The sequence below is a fragment of the Electrophorus electricus genome, chromosome 4 (genome assembly GCF_041902795.1).
Source record: "Electrophorus electricus isolate QZ-2024a chromosome 4, ASM4190279v1, whole genome shotgun sequence".
Classification (NCBI taxonomy): Eukaryota; Metazoa; Chordata; class Actinopteri; order Gymnotiformes; family Gymnotidae; genus Electrophorus; species Electrophorus electricus.
The window spans coordinates 10,375,944-10,396,547 of NC_137500.1; the positions used below are offsets into that span (position 1 = coordinate 10,375,944).

General features: G+C 38.5%; 1 protein-coding gene across 1 annotated transcript in view; it reads right to left on the reverse strand.

Moving 5' to 3' along the window:
* Positions 1-64: 64 nt before the first annotated feature.
* Positions 65-20,604, reverse strand: part of LOC113592069 (uncharacterized) — a 27,968-nt gene continuing 7,428 nt past the window's right edge. Inside the window, exons 15-32 of the mRNA XM_081713844.1 lie at positions 10,711-20,562; positions 9,673-9,926; positions 8,702-8,870; positions 8,285-8,526; positions 7,334-7,517; positions 6,881-7,070; positions 5,909-6,084; positions 5,747-5,816; positions 5,523-5,647; positions 5,369-5,400; positions 4,558-4,708; positions 3,593-3,633; positions 2,548-2,670; positions 1,870-1,968; positions 1,639-1,767; positions 1,430-1,469; positions 849-966; positions 65-555 (exon numbers count right to left, since the gene is read on the reverse strand). Of these exons, the coding sequence (XP_081569970.1) occupies positions 384-555; positions 849-966; positions 1,430-1,469; positions 1,639-1,767; positions 1,870-1,968; positions 2,548-2,670; positions 3,593-3,633; positions 4,558-4,708; positions 5,369-5,400; positions 5,523-5,647; positions 5,747-5,816; positions 5,909-6,084; positions 6,881-7,070; positions 7,334-7,517; positions 8,285-8,526; positions 8,702-8,870; positions 9,673-9,926; positions 10,711-20,562 (12,167 nt within the window). The 3' untranslated portion in view covers positions 65-383. The remainder of the gene's footprint in view (positions 556-848; positions 967-1,429; positions 1,470-1,638; positions 1,768-1,869; positions 1,969-2,547; positions 2,671-3,592; positions 3,634-4,557; positions 4,709-5,368; positions 5,401-5,522; positions 5,648-5,746; positions 5,817-5,908; positions 6,085-6,880; positions 7,071-7,333; positions 7,518-8,284; positions 8,527-8,701; positions 8,871-9,672; positions 9,927-10,710; positions 20,563-20,604) is intronic.

The following is a 20,604-nucleotide window of genomic DNA, read 5'->3' on the forward strand; positions in this document are numbered from 1 at the left end:
TTTATATGCTATAGATGTTTTCATGTTTTCATCCTTCATAACAATCAAAAAACCAAACAAGTCATTATTGTTGCTAATTGATTCATTTTATTAATCATTAAAAAGAATATAGCATTAAAATATAAACAAATGTAACCATAATCCATGCAGGAGATTAAAGAGCTTTTATCCTCAGCACCTTTGCTAGATGACAGAAATGTAGTAGAACCCTGTACCCCCAAAAGATTATGCCTTATGTTCATACAACATAGTAATCAATAATTTTTTTATTATTGCAGTATAGTACATTCACTGCATCATGGTTTTAGCCATGTCAATATTTCATTATCAGATGTAATCATTGAGAACTAACAGAAATTAGCTGAATTAGCTGACGTTTTTAATCACTGGCTGTCTTTGCAGTCTGTGACATTACAGCCGCACTCTTCAACAAAAGTATAGGTGTATGTGATTTGAGATTGCCCAGGACAGCTCATCTGCACCTTCTTCTGGCTAGTACGCAGCTCCTGACAGCATGAGCATTTATGCATATAGCTGTTTGCTTCCATTGAGTATCTGCACAGGCATAAGAGACATGGCCATCAGAGGAGTGGAGAGAGGGATGGAATGTTAAACATTTAGCATATTTTCTGTATGTGTCTGTGTGCGCATGTGTGTGTGTTTGTGATATATGAAGAAAATATAGCAAGGCAGTAGTGTCAAGTTGGTGAGAGTAGGTGTTAATTCTCCCCATTCAAACTTCCTCTACTTTTACAATCTTTACCTCTCCCTTAACTTTTAAAATTTTTGTTTGTGTGTTTGTGTATGAGTCCGTGCATGTGTGTGTATCTGGAAAGAAGGACACTCACATTGAGCTGGTGTCACAGGCACCAGAGCAGGTGGCTATCTTCACAGGGTCAACAGAGATGCAGTTTTTGGCCTTCAAATGCATGGTGCTTGTCAGAACATGGCACTTCTTCTGTTCACCTGAATAAGGAAACATACGTGCAATCATCCATGGGCAATCAAATAAATATTAGAGAACAAGTTTATATATAAGACTAATATTATTTAGACTAATCTTATTATTAGTTAGACTAGTTTAGAGTAATCTGTATGCAATATAGCCTTGAATGGTGATATTGGATAAAAAGATTTATTACTGGGAAAAAAAGGTTTTAAAAATACTGGACAAAAAAGTTATTAAATAGTTAAAATATCTCTTATCGATAATTAATTTACCATTTTCAGCATATATTTTATTGTTTTTGCCAAATATAATGACTGAGACAAATTTCTTTTACTCAGTTAGGTAACTATAGTACTAAATACACATTGTACACCAAGTAGAAAATGTTAAGAAAGATTAAGGTTAATAGTACCATTTTGACCATTTCAGTTAAGAAATAATAATTAATAATTGGTAAGAGATAAATGTTCATCATCTTACAAGTTCTGCAGCATCCATCTGCTGTGGTCGTTTCAGTACCCTTGACAAAATAATGGTATACTATTATTATTATTATTATTATTATTATTACCATTGTTGTATCTCATGATTGGTATGCATTAACATTACATTTCTTAAAGGGCCCTTGAGAAAATCACCATTTTTGCATAGTACATAAAAGTGATTGTAAGCGCAGGATATATACTCACAGGGATGCATTCTTCTTCCTTAAACTCCAGACAAGCAGGAAGGATTTTCACCAACACAAACATGTGATTAACTTTAGTGCAGTTATAGGTCCCACAAGTTTCATTTGGAGGGGTCCAGCTCTGTCCAACCTGATGGAAAAACAGACAATTTGAAACACAAACAAAAATGACCAAGGTGAAATGAATGTCAAGAATTGTATAGGATAATTCCTTTTGAATTTCTGACAGTACCTCAATTGTTTTTACAGTGTTCTCTGGCCCTGTGTAAACACAGTATTGTGGTATACATTCTCCACAGCATTTCCCTGGGACAGCATTATATGAATGGCCCTACATAAAAACAACAATTTCATTATAGTGTTCAGTTATTGCACAATAGGCTATTTAAGTGTAATATACATAAATATGCTACAGCTGTTCAGAAAGAAAAACTGAGAAATGTGAGTAGATATGTTAGAAATCTTACCAAGTCTGTGAACAGGTAAGTTCACAGGTAAGAACAGGTAAATAATTTTCATTTAAGATAAAGCTTATTTAAAGTATTTAAGGTAAGAACACATTATCAAAACTGTCTATATCCTGTCAGCCATCAATAAAACAGATGCTCTGAGAGGAACAAAATCTTTGTGATTGTCCTGTGCTCTGTAATCAGCAACTAAAACTTCCAACACAGTCCAGTTGAATTAACATATAGGAAAACCTTTACATATTGAGGCAGTTCTCCCTGCCAGTTAACAACTTCTTGCATGCTTGAGCAGTCACAGAAGGGTGAATGAGGTAAATGGGCTTTTGGAAAGATGGATGGCTGGAGCGTACATGGTTGAAGGGAATTGGTAGATTTAGTGGCTAAATCTGTCAGCAGTTAACAAGAGCCATAAACATCACTTACAGCCATGTTAAGGTCATTACCTGAGGACAGGTTGTGTTGCAGGTCACAGGAGAACATTCTACATTATGTAGTCTGGTGTTGGAGTCTATGCTGGTACCACAGTGGCAAGTCTGACAGAGGTCTCCTGGAATTGAATCTCCAGGCTGTAAAATGGATATAAAGTATCATTTAATCAAAGCATCTTTTGGATATAAAGCATCATTTAATTCAGTGTTACTTTCTTTACATGTCTGTACCTCTAATCTGGAAAGGGGTGTGTGTATGTGTGTGCATGTGTGTGTGATGATATCATCTGGGGCTATTTGAGGATGTCATTTATAGCTTTACACTCACCTCCTTGACAAAAGGAATATTGAGAAAAGCTCAGAACTTGTGCATTTCTTGTTCAAAGATTGATATTTTTGTATTATAAATCATTTATGGTTCACAATACTTACCACAGAACCTTGTGCATTGGGCTTTAGCAGTATAAAAGAGCACTGTACCAGTGCTGTACCAGTAGCACTGCTTACTTGTGTTTTGTTTTTTGTCATGTTGGTTTGTCATGCTTTCTAGAGATTGAGTATTTAAGTACTTTGTGTTTGTTATTATTCCAACTTTGATATTGCCTTTAGCCCCATCTGGTTTACTTGCTTGGTTTTCTTTATAAATATTTTGTATTTTGTGCCATTTTTGTTGAGCTGGGTTTGCAATTGCTTTTGTAATAGGGACTGAGGAAACCTTCATATTTGTCTTCAATTTTAGTGGTGGTAAGTTACACTGTGTTTATGAAATAGGTTGTTTGAGGGGGTTTGTTTGTTATTTTTATATACACCCAAAGGCAAATTGGAATATAACACTACATTTCAAAATTTACAGACATATTGTCATATTCTCCCTCCCTTTGAGGTTTTTCACTTATACATGCACACACACATTTTGCATACAGTTCAGACCAAATTGTTTCTCATTACATCCTGATTTGATCTCTTGCATATAATCTCTTGCACTAATACAGTCCCAAATTTGAGTACATGATAAAAAAACACACAGAAAATCAAAATGATAACAAAAAACAAATCTCACCTGGTATTCTGCACCACTCACTATACAGACAGGCTTGGGTTCTGAATAAACAAACAGCAATGTTGCTATTACTTGTGCACAAATGCTGCAAAAATCATTGATAGCAAAATTATTTATATTCATCCCATGGTTTGCCTGAACAGGGCATAGTTACTCAGTGTTTAAGGTGTTTGACTAATAATTGGGAAATTGCCAGTTCAAGCACCACCACTGCTATGTTGGGGTGTTGGGCCCCTAAGCATGGTCCTTAACTGAATAAGTTGTATTCAGTCATAATTATAAGTTGCCTTGAATAAATACCTCAGCTAAATGCTATAAGTTTAAAAGCAAAAAGTACAGTTTATAGTTTGGTTTTTTTTGTATCATGAATTAACATGCAATAATTTACAAAAGGAATTAAATGGATACAATGCAAATATAACACATTTGTGTAAACAAAACAAAAACTAAGAAAAACAAAAAATCCAAACAAAAATACACCATCTATATGGGCATGTAGTTCATACAATGATCATTTAAGATCTGTAAGATCATAGCAGTTAGTAGTTTCTTAATAGGAGTATTTAACTCAGATGTTGCTTCTATCCATCAAATATAAAAATCATGCTAAACTGCATGAACTAAGGGAATCATTGTGGAATTGTGCCACCCATGTGTGCTGAATAAGGGCTAAACTGTATTTACAGTTTACCAGTTATAGTTAAAAGTTTACAGACATCACAAAAAAAATTATTTTTTGTATAATTTAACTATATTTTGTAATATTTAACTCTTCCATTTGTCTTAACATTTTTATACCACTAGATGCATAGCATTCATAGCTAACACTGAAAGTGAAAAGGGTACAGATTTCAAATTCAAGTCTTGTATATGTGGAACAATAACTTCAATTGTTAATGTATTATATGAAAAATGCCAACACTATTTGCATGTCTACAAATCAAAGAGGGTCTACAATCACTCACCACAGCTCTGACAGCAATTTTTTGTCTGGATCTCATAGCCAGGTTTCTCACAGTGCGCCAAGGGTGGACAGGTAACAGGGTGACAGACTGGACTAAAGGTCTCCATTGAGCATGTGCATTTCTCACAATTCATGTTCCATTCATCTCCAGGCTGCAGGAAAAATACATGGTAAGAGGGTATAAAATGCTGTGTAGATAAAATGGTGATGTACATACTGTAAAAATACAGTAGTTCGTACCCAGCTAGCCCTCATTGAACACATCCACCAATCGCAGCACACATTCATATCCCTGGCCCCAATCACCTGTTTACTGAATAATCACTTACACCTGTCCCTCATTTACCTCACTCTATTTAATCCCCACAGGTGCCTGAGTTCGGTGCTTTGAATAGATAGTCCATAGTCAGCAGGCTAGAGGATTTTCAAGCCTGCTTCTAAGACTTGCTTTTTTTAAATTTCTGTTTATTCTTAACGAATATAATCCCTTTTCAGTTCTTCATTCGTACCTTGCTTCTGTTTCATGATGTCACACACAGTATGTCACACCCCTATACATGCTGTATTTCTAAAAGCTGTCTCTTTTTGTATAGTTCTAGTATATTTTACACTGTGTTAAAGTTTCATAAACACAATCCAAAAGGGCTCATGTACTGTGAAAGCTTATGGAAATTTCTAAAATATCCTAAAAAGTTCTACAAATATGCCAGGCAGGTAAACTGTACAGACCTAACTGAAGAAGTCTGGTAGTCCCTAGTGTCAGATAAGTACTGTGACACTACCAGATATTACAAATCATATGGCTGACTTACCTGTCTGGGCTGACCATCAGAATCTACACAACCTAAGAAACAGAAACAATTACATTTGGCTAGACTGAAGAGTCTTGACAAAAAGCTGACAACATGAGATCAGATTATATTTTGCATAATAAATCAGTTATGTTCACAGTCAGTATGTACTTACCACAGAAGTTTGTGCACTGGTCTTTATCAGTGTTAAAGAGGATTGTGCCTTCACGGCAGTAGCATCCTTCTCTGAAGTCATCATTACAAAACTCAGACTCACATGTCACAAACTTTTCATTGTACCTGAATTCATCACACAGAAATATGGGGCACTTATTGACAGTATAGGGCAAAGACCAAAATAATACTGTAGTGTAATTATCTGATAAGTGTAATCATTACATTGAATTGCAGGTTTTTTCAACTTTCGGTCCACAGGGCATGTGGATTTTATGTTCAGGGCAGTTGTGTGCTATAAAAAGAAATCAGAACTTGATGAAAATGACCATCCATATATTAAATGCAATCCAATATTTAATGGCAATGTTATTTTTTGTTCCTTACGACACAGTCCGTTAGTTGAGTTCCTCCAGTCCACACATACAGAATGGTCAGCACACATTCCAGCATAGGTCTCTAAGCTGGAGCAGCCTGCCGCCTCCCCTATGTGACACGTGTCAAACTGACATGCCTTATATACATAGTCTGCAGGAAGGACTTTACGGCACTCTTCAAACACCCTTAAAATGAGCAGAAAATGGAGATATGGAACTATGGTGAAACTGATCTAACCAAACTAATATCAAATATTGCTAAACATTTAATACGCAGTATAATTTGTACATTTAATATGCAGACATATTGTAATTATGGTTTTAGACTGTCAGGACATTAATCTGGACTAAGCAGAATCTGTCTGAATACTGCATTATTATTATGTGCATAATTATTATGTGCGCCCTACCCAGTGTCTTAGCCACAAGTTAATTTCATGGGAATGAGGAAAAATACTAAATGAAATCTCCATGTAAAATTAAACAGACAAATGCAAATGGAGTACTAGACACTAGTAGAAGCAGGTGTAGCATAAATAAAGACAGAGTGACCCAATCTGATCACATTAAAAACCAGATGACAATTTAGAAGCCAAATGAAATATAATACTGTTTTTTTACTTCTTTGTTTGAAGTTACTGATTGTTTTTACATTTATGTGACTGAACGTCCATAACTAATTGGCTATAGCTTTTGACTTGAATCAGAAAAATACATGGTCCTTATTAGCAAGCTATGTTTATCACCAAAGCAGCTGTTAGCTAATAAAATGTGAGTAAACAAACTAATGGGCACATTCATTTGTCATCTGGAGCTTTGACTTTTTATAAACATCACTGTGCTGCATTTACTACATTTACACCAAACACTTTTACTTTACACACACGTATCGGCTGCAATGGATATATATCCATTTGGAACTGTCATATAATATTTCAGGAGGGGTTCAAAGCCAAACCCTCTTTTTCATCAATGGTCTTACTTGCTATAGATGATATTGCAGATGCCTGATTGTGTTGTAGTTTTGCAGGGTTTTGGAGGGGTGGGGGGAGATGGTGGGGGAAGGCAAGGGGTTTTGCCCTTCACTTCCCAAGAACCTGCAGTTGTCTCACATGATTGCGTTTGTCCAGTAGGTAGACTGCAGTCATTGAGTTTGTTGTTGTCACAAACACCTTTCAAGATTGTTCAGTAAAATACATAAATAAATAAATAAATAAATAAATATAAATAAATAAATATGGTGTTTATTTCTTTTGGCATTTTTGCATGTACAACTTTTAAAATGACTAAATCAAAAGACGTGGACTAAAGTAGTATAATATACAATAATAATATAATATACCAATATACAGTACTACATTCATTACCGTTACCAGCCGCATTACTAGAGTATTAGAGTAGCTTGGCTAAGCTTTTATCATAATTATGGACGTACCACATTGTCCCTCAGTGTTGTTGTGGAATAAGGAAAATGGCAGGTTGATCTCAAAATTCATTCCTCTGAAAATAATCTGAGCTTGTATAGCAGGGATATCCACAGTCATCGTAATCCCAGTAGTGGTGATAATAAAGTCCTTATTAGAGATAGTTGGAATCTTCTGCACATCATTGATGAATACCTATTACAAATAAAAATATCTTTATATCACATAGCTTAAATTTATAACAAAAACAATGGCCAAATGGCTAACAGCCTGAATGAATAAACAAATAAATGTCTTCATATACATAGTGACAGTAGAATATTTGGTTTACACCTATAATAACTCAAACCTGGATATGTAAAATTACATTTGCTCAGTTGCTTTACAATAAGGATGAGAATCATGTTCCATATTAGTAAGCTCAGAATTTGGGTCAAGCATAGCCAGGGCACAGCAGTAACACAGTAACATGTCTTCTATACTGTGCACACTGTGTACATCAATGTCAGACTCCCTTGGTCTTCTTTAGCAATGACTACAGAGCAGTCCTTAATTGAATATTTTTTAAAATAAACTATATAAATTCTTTATATGGTGTATATACAAATCCACAATTGTGAGTCTTTTTGTTAAATGTTGTGAGTCAATTTGTTATACATTGTTGTAAAGTGTAAAGTCCTGGATTTCTGTTTTTTTCTTTGTTTTCATGGAAAAGTTTAGATTTGTTCTCATCAGTAACTAATTATGCATTTCCCAGAACCAGAAAAATAGTAAAATACTCCTTTGTGAGTCATTTAAAAAAAATTCTGATTTCTTTTGCTCCATAATTTCTTCCATTTATGGACAGTATATGTTTTTGGGTATAGGTTTGATTAGCCTGCTTTGATAAATAAAGAAAATCCAATTGATCAGCCTGCATTCTTAGCCCCATACTGGGTTTGTAACAAAACTCACTCACTCACTTTATTCTTAGTTGGGTTTCTTGTCTGTGTCAGATTTATTTTATATGATTGATAGTATATAATCAAACTCTCAGGACAGGCCAAGCCATTGGGAATGTCACAATAGTAGTTCTTAATGTGGACACTGAAATTGTGTTTCTTTATGATTTCCTGGACCAAGACGTATGTGCAGTTTCCTTGGAAAACATAATACTGCCCATCAAATGACACATAATGTGGATCGCCCCATCCCATGCATTTACCTGCCATTTGAAACAGAACAGAGTTATCATTCAATCTAAGTGCGCTTTTAAAAATATTCATATTTAAAGAATGTTTAAATTCATTCATAGGTTTTGAAATTACAGATTAAAATATATATTACCCAATTAATGCTTAGTGAGAGAGAAATAAGGACTGATTAAAGCCCAAACTCACATTCACATTCATAATGGAAGCAACAGTCTGAATCCTTGACTTTCACTGGAGGAAAGCCGTTCTGACAATTTGGTAGAGGGGGATTTGGATTGGCACACACAGGATGACCCAAAAAGGAACCATTTGTGCATGTTTTAACCACACAATCTTCAGTCCAAGTTTCTCCATCCTGTTATTGATGATAAAGAAATAAATAAATATTGTTATCTTCAGCCCAGTCTGTATCAGCACCTGTGCCTCATTTTTATGTAAATACACATTTATTTCAGTCTAGGTTTTCTGTAGAAGAATACAGTTAACAACCTTATTCCACTTTAAACACTGTTTTAAATCACAGGAACAATAGTAATTTTTTTTCACGTTTGATTATGACCCATAATTCTATAAAGGTTTTTAGATCATTTTTATGTAAAAACACATTAAGACAAGCTTGGAAAACTCTACAACTGCAATAAATGAATAAATAACCTTCATGTATGATGAGCTACCTGATGAAAGAGCAATGTATACAAACATCTTGAAAATATTCTTTTTCACTTCTTAACTGGTGCATTTATTGCATATATATATATATATATATATATATATATATATATATATATATATATATATATATATATATATATATATATATTTTTTTTTTTTTTTTTTTTTTTTTTAGTTTTATTTTGCCAGGGCAGGTTCAGTTCTAACTGAAATATAAAGCATAAATTTTAGATACAAGTGTATATCAAATTTACTGAAATTATCAAAATGTAGGGTAGTTTTAGCTCAGTGGTTAAGGTACTTCACTTGTAATTGGAAGGTTACTGGTTGAAGCCCCACCACTGCCAAGTTGCCACTGTTGGGCCCCTGAGCAAGACCCTTAACCCTCAATTGCTCAAGTTTTACTCAGCCATAATTCTAAGTCGCTTTGGATAAAAGTGTCAGCTAAATGCCATAAATATAAATGTGAAATGTATTCAAATTACCTTTCTTGGTGGAATAAGGTATTTGCAGCCTGGATTAGGTGTAGGCGTAGTAACACTGGACTGTGTTGTAGTAGGTGGGGTAGTAATACTGGAATATATTGTAGTAGGCAGGGCAGTAGTACTAGAATGTGATATAGTAGGTGGGGTAGTAGTTGCAGCACACGGCTGTGGCTTCTTGTCAACATTACACAGTGAATCACAATAAGAAGTGAAACACCATCCTGTTCCATCAGATTCATTATACATGAAAGACCCTAGATATGGAAGTGGTAAAAATTGGATAATTAATCTCTCCCTAAAAAAAAGCAATGAAGTCAAGTTTCTATATGCTTAATAACTGCATGTTACGAGTGAAATGTACAGATCATTCAAGAACTAATCATATATGTAAATGGAAATTATTGCCAAGTAATTAATGGAAATATAATTCACTATTTCAACAGCAGTCTGAACGAAGAGTTTTTTTTTTTTAATTTCTCAAGTCAAAAAAAAAAGAAAACAGGACTAAGAAATTGTAAAACACTGTAAATACTAGCTGCTTTCATGATTTTATTGTATATCAGAGGAAACTGATCATTTGTTAGAGAATCTATGCATTCATTTTCAATCGACAAGAAAGAAATGGAGAAATTCTGATAAAGGAAATGTTCATTTTGGTTTTGTAAAGCAGCCAAATAAAAGATTAAATGATCCTTACAGTAAAGCAGCGTTGACTGACATAAAATCTGTATGTTGGTACTTTTCTTTGCCAAAAGGTATACAATTATCAGATGCAATTGCTCAAACTGCTAACTGCTCCAATTCTGTCGTTAAACTATTATAATTTATTGTCTGATTTATAATCATAGATATAGAAGTCCTACATTTATTTTTACCTAGAAAGCATGCTTATTCCTGGACAAAATTGCAAATACATAAATGTAAAAAATAAACACTTAATTTTAAATTAGTGGAGATTGTTACCATACATAGCACGACAAGCTTTGCAGTTTACTGGCAGTATTATTTACAGTTATTTGAAACTTAAGGAGTACTTGCCTGGGGGGAAAGCATTATTCAGGTACATGCAGACACAACTTACTGTAGTTGTGATAACCACTTGGGATCCTGTATGTTTTGTTTCAGTAACAGGTGGACCGGTGATTACATTGAATGTTGTTTGTTTACTGGTAGAGTGTGTGGAAGTGAACATTGTTGTTTTAGTTAGCTCTGTGGTGGGAATTACAGCTGATGTGCTTGTAGTAGCCATTTGTTCTGTTGTTATGGCTAGTTGCTTTGTTGAAACAGGAATTGTTGAAGACACTATCGTGGTTGTAGTTGTGGACATTTCTGGTATTGTGGTACCAGAAGTTTCTGTCCCTGAGGTTTCTGTTGTAGAACCCACTGTTGTGCTTGGTTTTTCTGTTGTGCTCTCTGTGATGCCTGTGCTTGATATTGGAGTTGCTGAAGTTACAATTGTGGTTGTAGTTGTGGCAATCTCTGGTGCTTTAGTACCAGTAGATTCTGTCCCTGAGGTTTCTTTTGTAGAACCCACATATGTTACTGTTGTGCTTGGTTTTTCTGTTGTGCTCTCTGTGATGCCTGTGCTTGATACAGGAGTTGTTGAAGATACAATTGTGGTTGTAGTTGTGGGAATCTCTGGTGCTGTAGTACCAGTAGATTCTGTTCCTGAGGTTTCTGTTGTAGAACCCACATGTGTAACTACTGTGCTTTGTTTTTCGGTCGTGCTCTCTGTGATGCCTGTGCTTGATACAGGAGTTTTTGAAGATACAATTGTGGTTGTAGTTGTGGGAATCTCTGGTGCTGTAGTACCAGTAGATTTTGTCCCTGAGGTTTCTGTTGTAGAACCCACATGTGTAACTACTGTGCTTTGTTTTTCCGTTGTGCTCTCTGTGATGCCTGTGCTTGATACAGGAGTTGTTGAAGATACAATTGTGGTTGTAGTTGTGGCAATCTCTGGTGCTGTAGTACCAGTAGATTCTGTCCCTGAGGTTTCTGTTGTAGAACCCACATGTGTAACTACTGTGCTTGGTTTTTCGGTTGTGCTCTCTGTGATGCCTGTGCTTGATACAGGAGTTGTTGAAGATACAATTGTGGTTGTAGTTGTGGCAATCTCTGGTGCTGTAGTACCAGTAGATTCTGTCCCTGAGGTTTCTGTTGTAGAACCCACATGTGTAACTACTGTGCTTTGTTTTTCGGTTGTGCTCTCTGTGATGCCTGTGCTTGATACAGGAGTTTTTGAAGATACAATTGTGGTGGTAGTTGTGGGAATCTCTGGTACTGTAGTACCAGTAGATTCTGTCCCTGAGGTTTCTGTTGTAGAACCCACATGTGTAACTACTGTGCTTTGTTTTTCGGTTGTGCTCTCTGTGATGCCTGTGCTTGATACAGGAGTTGTTGAAGATACAATTGTGGTTGTAGTTGTGGGAATCTCTGGTGCTGTAGTACCAGTAGATTCTGTCCCTGAGGTTTCTGTAGTAGATCCCACCTGTGTTACTGTTGTGCTTGTTTTTTCGGTTGTGCTCTCTGTGATGCCTGTGCTTGATACAGGAGTTGTTGAAGATACAATTGTGGTTGTAGTTGTGGGAATCTCTGGTGCTGTAGTACCAGTAGATTCTGTCCCTGAGGTTTCTGTTGTAGAACCCAGATGTGTTACTGTTGTGCTTGGTTTTTCTGTTGTGCTCTCTGTGATGCCTGTGCTTGATACAGGAGTTTTTGAAGATACAATTGTGGTGGTAGTTGTGGGAATCTCTGGTACTGTAGTACCAGTAGATTCTGTCCCTGAGGTTTCTGTTGTAGAACCCACATGTGTAACTACTGTGCTTTGTTTTTCGGTTGTGCTCTCTGTGATGCCTGTGCTTGATACAGGAGTTTTTGAAGATACAATTGTGGTGGTAGTTGTGGGAATCTCTGGTACTGTAGTACCAGTAGATTCTGTCCCTGAGGTTTCTGTTGTAGAACCCACATGTGTAACTACTGTGCTTTGTTTTTCGGTTGTGCTCTCTGTGATGCCTGTGCTTGATACAGGAGTTGTAATAGAAGGCTCTGATGTTGAAGTTTCTAGTGTAGTAGTAGTTGTTGGTGATGGTGTTGTACATTCTTTGTTAACTTTGTTGTTACAGCACATTACCCGGATCTCATAATTAAAACATGCTATTCCTGTCTGATTTGAATTTTCACAAATCAGACCAATAGAGGCATTACATATAACTATTTGACCTAATTCCCTTAAATCTATGTCTTCATATTCCTTGGCCCTACATTGAATGTTCATTGGTTCCTGACAGGGAATTTTTCTTAAGCTCCACATTGCAGCAATAGATTCAATTTCACCTCCGGTTGGAGAAGAATCAGGATAGCTTGAGTCTAACCACTCTGACCACGTGCACTTCATACAGCTAGGAGGTGTTATAGTTGATATCTCTATGATACTTGTGGTTGTTGAGGGAGATTTTGAAGATGCAGTTATAAACGTTGTTGCAGTAGTCTCTTTTGTGCTTGAAGTAGCCAGTGGTGTTGTAGAAGGAGTCTCTGATGTTGGTGGTGATATTTTCGTTGAGGTTTTTGGAGAGACTATAGTGCTTATCAGTGTTGAACTTTCTGTAGTTATAAAGGTTGTCTGTTCTGTTGTTGGTCTGGATGGTTGCGTTTCTGTTGTTAGTGTTGGCTGTGCTGTAGAGCCACTAGGTTGTGTTGTTCCTATGGCTGGTTGTGTTGTAGTTAGTGGAATTGTTGAAGACACAATCATGGTTGTAGTTGTTGGAATCTCTGGCAGTGTGGTACCAGTAGTTTCTGGCCCTGGGCTTTCTGTTGTAGAACCCAGATGTGTTACTGTTGTGCTTGGTTGTACTGTTGTGCTCTCTGTGATGCCTGTGCTTGATAGAGGAGTTGTTTTAGATACAATTGTGGTTGTAGTTGTGGGACTCTCTGGTGCTGTAGTACCAGTAGATTCTGTCCCTGAGGTTTCTGTTGTAGAACCCAGATGTGTTACTGTTGTGCTTGGTTTTTCTGTTGTGCTCTCTGTGATGCCTGTGCTTGATACAGGAGTTTTTGAAGATACAATTGTGGTGGTAGTTGTGGGAATCTCTGGTACTGTAGTACCAGTAGATTCTGTCCCTGAGGTTTCTGTTGTAGAACCCACATGTGTAACTACTGTGCTTGGTTTTTCGGTTGTGCTCTCTGTGATGCCTGTGCTTGATACAGGAGTTGTTGAAGATACAATTGTGGTTGTAGTTGTGGCAATCTCTGGTGCTGTAGTACCAGTAGATTCTGTCCCTGAGGTTTCTGTAGTAGACCCCACCTGTGTTACTGTTGTGCTTGTTTTTTCGGTTGTGCTCTCTGTGATGCCTGTGCTTGATACAGGAGTTTTTAAAGATACAATTGTGGTTGCAGTTGTGGGAATCTCTGGTGCTGTAGTACCAGTAGATTCTGTCCCTGAGGTTTCTGTTGTAGAACCCAGATGTGTTACTGTTGTGCTTGGTTTTTCTGTTGTGCTCTCTGTGATGCCTGTGCTTGATACAGGAGTTTTTGAAGATACAATTGTGGTGGTAGTTGTGGGAATCTCTGGTAATGTAGTACCAGTAGATTCTGTCCCTGAGGTTTCTGTTGTAGAACCCACATGTGTAACTACTGTGCTTGGTTTTTCGGTTGTGCTCTCTGTGATGCCTGTGCTTGATACAGGAGTTGTTGAAGATACAATTGTGGTTGTAGTTGTGGCAATCTCTGGTGCTGTAGTACCAGTAGATTCTGTCCCTGAGGTTTCTGTTGTAGAACCCACATGTGTAACTACTGTGCTTTGTTTTTCGGTTGTGCTCTCTGTGATGCCTGTGCTTGATACAGGAGTTGTTGAAGATACAATTGTGGTTGTAGTTGTGGGAATCTCTGGTGCTGTAGTACCAGTAGATTCTGTCCCTGAGGTTTCTGTAGTAGATCCCACCTGTGTTACTGTTGTGCTTGTTTTTTCGGTTGTGCTCTCTGTGATGCCTGTGCTTGATACAGGAGTTTTTGAAGATACAATTGTGGTTGTAGTTGTGGGAATCTCTGGTGCTGTAGTACCAGTAGATTCTGTCCCTGAGGTTTCTGTTGTAGAACCCAGATGTGTTACTGTTGTGCTTGGTTTTTCTGTTGTGCTCTCTGTGATGCCTGTGCTTGATACAGGAGTTTTTGAAGATACAATTGTGGTGGTAGTTGTGGGAATCTCTGGTACTGTAGTACCAGTAGATTCTGTCCCTGAGGTTTCTGTTGTAGAACCCACATGTGTAACTACTGTGCTTGGTTTTTCGGTTGTGCTCTCTGTGATGCCTGTGCTTGATACAGGAGTTGTTGAAGATACAATTGTGGTTGTAGTTGTGGCAATCTCTGGTGCTGTAGTACCAGTAGATTCTGTCCCTGAGGTTTCTGTTGTAGAACCCACATGTGTAACTACTGTGCTTTGTTTTTCGGTTGTGCTCTCTGTGATGCCTGTGCTTGATACAGGAGTTTTTGAAGATACAATTGTGGTGGTAGTTGTGGGAATCTCTGGTACTGTAGTACCAGTAGATTCTGTCCCTGAGGTTTCTGTTGTAGAACCCACATGTGTAACTACTGTGCTTTGTTTTTCGGTTGTGCTCTCTGTGATGCCTGTGCTTGATACAGGAGTTGTTGAAGATACAATTGTGGTTGTAGTTGTGGGAATCTCTGGTGCTGTAGTACCAGTAGATTCTGTCCCTGAGGTTTCTGTAGTAGATCCCACCTGTGTTACTGTTGTGCTTGTTTTTTCGGTTGTGCTCTCTGTGATGCCTGTGCTTGATACAGGAGTTGTTGAAGATACAATTGTGGTTGTAGTTGTGGGAATCTCTGGTGCTGTAGTACCAGTAGATTCTGTCCCTGAGGTTTCTGTTGTAGAACCCAGATGTGTTACTGTTGTGCTTGGTTTTTCTGTTGTGCTCTCTGTGATGCCTGTGCTTGATACAGGAGTTTTTGAAGATACAATTGTGGTGGTAGTTGTGGGAATCTCTGGTACTGTAGTACCAGTAGATTCTGTCCCTGAGGTTTCTGTTGTAGAACCCACATGTGTAACTACTGTGCTTTGTTTTTCGGTTGTGCTCTCTGTGATGCCTGTGCTTGATACAGGAGTTTTTGAAGATACAATTGTGGTGGTAGTTGTGGGAATCTCTGGTACTGTAGTACCAGTAGATTCTGTCCCTGAGGTTTCTGTTGTAGAACCCACATGTGTAACTACTGTGCTTGGTTTTTCGGTTGTGCTCTCTGTGATGCCTGTGCTTGATACAGGAGTTGTTGAAGATACAATTGTGGTTGTAGTTGTGGCAATCTCTGGTGCTGTAGTACCAGTAGATTCTGTCCCTGAGGTTTCTGTTGTAGAACCCACATGTGTAACTACTGTGCTTTGTTTTTCGGTTGTGCTCTCTGTGATGCCTGTGCTTGATACAGGAGTTGTTGAAGATACAATTGTGGTGGTAGTTGTGGGAATCTCTGGTACTGTAGTACCAGTAGATTCTGTCCCTGAGGTTTCTGTTGTAGAACCCACATGTGTCACTACTGTGCTTTGTTTTTCGGTCGTGCTCTCTGTGATGCCTGTGCTTGATACAGGAGTTTTTGAAGATACAATTGTGGTTGTAGTTGTGGGAATCTCTGGTGCTGTAGTACCAGTAGATTCTGTCCCTGAGGTTTCTGTTGTAGAACCCAGATGTGTTACTGTTGTGCTTGGTTTTTCTGTTGTGCTCTCTGTGATGCCTGTGCTTGATACAGGAGTTTTTGAAGATACAATTGTGGTGGTAGTTGTGGGAATCTCTGGTACTGTAGTACCAGTAGATTCTGTCCCTGAGGTTTCTGTTGTAGAACCCACATGTGTAACTACTGTGCTTGGTTTTTCGGTTGTGCTCTCTGTGATGCCTGTGCTTGATACAGGAGTTGTTGAAGATACAATTGTGGTTGTAGTTGTGGCAATCTCTGGTGCTGTAGTACCAGTAGATTCTGTCCCTGAGGTTTCTGTTGTAGAACCCACATGTGTAACTACTGTGCTTTGTTTTTCGGTTGTGCTCTCTGTGATGCCTGTGCTTGATACAGGAGTTTTTGAAGATACAATTGTGGTGGTAGTTGTGGGAATCTCTGGTACTGTAGTACCAGTAGATTCTGTCCCTGAGGTTTCTGTTGTAGAACCCACATGTGTAACTACTGTGCTTTGTTTTTCGGTTGTGCTCTCTGTGATGCCTGTGCTTGATACAGGAGTTGTTGAAGATACAATTGTGGTTGTAGTTGTGGGAATCTCTGGTGCTGTAGTACCAGTAGATTCTGTCCCTGAGGTTTCTGTAGTAGATCCCACCTGTGTTACTGTTGTGCTTGTTTTTTCGGTTGTGCTCTCTGTGATGCCTGTGCTTGATACAGGAGTTGTTGAAGATACAATTGTGGTTGTAGTTGTGGGAATCTCTGGTGCTGTAGTACCAGTAGATTCTGTCCCTGAGGTTTCTGTTGTAGAACCCAGATGTGTTACTGTTGTGCTTGGTTTTTCTGTTGTGCTCTCTGTGATGCCTGTGCTTGATACAGGAGTTTTTGAAGATACAATTGTGGTGGTAGTTGTGGGAATCTCTGGTACTGTAGTACCAGTAGATTCTGTCCCTGAGGTTTCTGTTGTAGAACCCACATGTGTAACTACTGTGCTTTGTTTTTCGGTTGTGCTCTCTGTGATGCCTGTGCTTGATACAGGAGTTTTTGAAGATACAATTGTGGTGGTAGTTGTGGGAATCTCTGGTACTGTAGTACCAGTAGATTCTGTCCCTGAGGTTTCTGTTGTAGAACCCACATGTGTAACTACTGTGCTTGGTTTTTCGGTTGTGCTCTCTGTGATGCCTGTGCTTGATACAGGAGTTGTTGAAGATACAATTGTGGTTGTAGTTGTGGCAATCTCTGGTGCTGTAGTACCAGTAGATTCTGTCCCTGAGGTTTCTGTTGTAGAACCCACATGTGTAACTACTGTGCTTTGTTTTTCGGTTGTGCTCTCTGTGATGCCTGTGCTTGATACAGGAGTTGTTGAAGATACAATTGTGGTGGTAGTTGTGGGAATCTCTGGTACTGTAGTACCAGTAGATTCTGTCCCTGAGGTTTCTGTTGTAGAACCCACATGTGTCACTACTGTGCTTTGTTTTTCGGTTGTGCTCTCTGTGATGCCTGTGCTTGATACAGGAGTTGTTGAAGATACAATTGTGGTTGTAGTTGTGGGAATCTCTGGTGCTGTAGTACCAGTAGATTCTGTCCCTGAGGTTTCTGTAGTAGATCCCACCTGTGTTACTGTTGTGCTTGTTTTTTCGGTTGTGCTCTCTGTGATGCCTGTGCTTGATACAGGAGTTTTTGAAGATACAATTGTGGTTGTAGTTGTGGGAATCTCTGGTGCTGTAGTACCAGTAGATTCTGTCCCTGAGGTTTCTGTTGTAGAACCCAGATGTGTTACTGTTGTGCTTGGTTTTTCTGTTGTGCTCTCTGTGATGCCTGTGCTTGATACAGGAGTTTTTGAAGATACAATTGTGGTGGTAGTTGTGGGAATCTCTGGTACTGTAGTACCAGTAGATTCTGTCCCTGAGGTTTCTGTTGTAGAACCCACATGTGTAACTACTGTGCTTGGTTTTTCGGTTGTGCTCTCTGTGATGCCTGTGCTTGATACAGGAGTTGTTGAAGATACAATTGTGGTTGTAGTTGTGGCAATCTCTGGTGCTGTAGTACCAGTAGATTCTGTCCCTGAGGTTTCTGTTGTAGAACCCACATGTGTAACTACTGTGCTTTGTTTTTCGGTTGTGCTCTCTGTGATGCCTGTGCTTGATACAGGAGTTTTTGAAGATACAATTGTGGTGGTAGTTGTGGGAATCTCTGGTACTGTAGTACCAGTAGATTCTGTCCCTGAGGTTTCTGTTGTAGAACCCACATGTGTAACTACTGTGCTTTGTTTTTCGGTTGTGCTCTCTGTGATGCCTGTGCTTGATACAGGAGTTGTTGAAGATACAATTGTGGTTGTAGTTGTGGGAATCTCTGGTGCTGTAGTACCAGTAGATTCTGTCCCTGAGGTTTCTGTAGTAGATCCCACCTGTGTTACTGTTGTGCTTGTTTTTTCGGTTGTGCTCTCTGTGATGCCTGTGCTTGATACAGGAGTTGTTGAAGATACAATTGTGGTTGTAGTTGTGGGAATCTCTGGTGCTGTAGTACCAGTAGATTCTGTCCCTGAGGTTTCTGTTGTAGAACCCAGATGTGTTACTGTTGTGCTTGGTTTTTCTGTTGTGCTCTCTGTGATGCCTGTGCTTGATACAGGAGTTTTTGAAGATACAATTGTGGTGGTAGTTGTGGGAATCTCTGGTACTGTAGTACCAGTAGATTCTGTCCCTGAGGTTTCTGTTGTAGAACCCACATGTGTAACTACTGTGCTTTGTTTTTCGGTTGTGCTCTCTGTGATGCCTGTGCTTGATACAGGAGTTTTTGAAGATACAATTGTGGTGGTAGTTGTGGGAATCTCTGGTACTGTAGTACCAGTAGATTCTGTCCCTGAGGTTTCTGTTGTAGAACCCACATGTGTAACTACTGTGCTTTGTTTTTCGGTTGTGCTCTCTGTGATGCCTGTGCTTGATACAGGAGTTGTAATAGAAGGCTCTGATGTTGAAGTTTCTAGTGTAGTAGTAGTTGTTGGTGATGGTGTTGTACATTCTTTGTTAACTTTGTTGTTACAGCACATTACCCGGATCTCATAATTAAAACATGCTATTCCTGTCTGATTTGAATTTTCACAAATCAGACCAATAGAGGCATTACATATAACTATTTGACCTAATTCCCTTAAATCTATGTCTTCATATTCCTTGGCCCTACATTGAATGTTCATTGGTTCCTGACAGGGAATTTTTCTTGAGCTCCACATTGCAGCAATAGATTCAATTTCACCTCCGGTTGGAGAAGAATCAGGATAGCTTGAGTCTAACCACTCTGACCACGTGCACTTCATACAGCTAGGAGGTGTTATAGTTGATATCTCTATGATACTTGTGGTTGTTGAGGGAGATTTTGAAGATGCAGTTATAAACGTTGTTGCAGTAGTCTCTTTTGTGCTTGAAGTAGCCAGTGGTGTTGTAGAAGGAGTCTCTGATGTTGGTGGTGATATTTTCGTTGAGGTTTTTGGAGAGACTATAGTGCTTATCAGTGTTGAACTTTCTGTAGTTATAAAGGTTGTCTGTTCTGTTGTTGGTCTGGATGGTTGCGTTTCTGTTGTTAGTGTTGGCTGTGCTGTAGAGCCACTAGGTTGTTGTGTTGTTCCTATGGCTGGTTGTGTTGTAGTTAGTGGAATTGTTGAAGACACAATCATGGTTGTAGTTGTTGGAATCTCTGGCAGTGTGGTACCAGTAGTTTCTGGCCCTGGGCTTTCTGTTGTAGAACCCAGATGTGTTACTGTTGTGCTTGGTTGTACTGTTGTGCTCTCTGTGATGCCTGTGCTTGATAGAGGAGTTGTTTTAGATACAATTGTGGTTGTAGTTGTGGGACTCTCTGGTGCTGTAGTACCAGTAGATTCTGTCCCTGAGGTTTCTGTTGTAGAACCCATATGTGTTACTGCTGTGCTTGGTTGTATTGTTGTGCTCTCTGTGGTGCTTGGACTTGATATTGGAATTGGTGAAGGCACTATTGTGGTTGTAGCTGTGGTAATCTCTGGTGCTGTAGTACCAGTAGATTCCGTCCCTGAGGTTTCTGTTGTAGATCCCACCTGTGTTACTGTTGTGCTTGGTTTTTCTGTTGTACTCTCTGTGATGCCTGTGCTTGATAGAGGAGTTTTTGAAGATACAATTGTGGTTGTAGTTGTGGTCATTTCTGGCATTGTGGTACCAGTAGTTTCTGGCCCTGGGCTTTCTGTTGTAGAACCATATTTAGCTGTAATTGAACCAATATGTGACAATTTCTTATCATATGTTT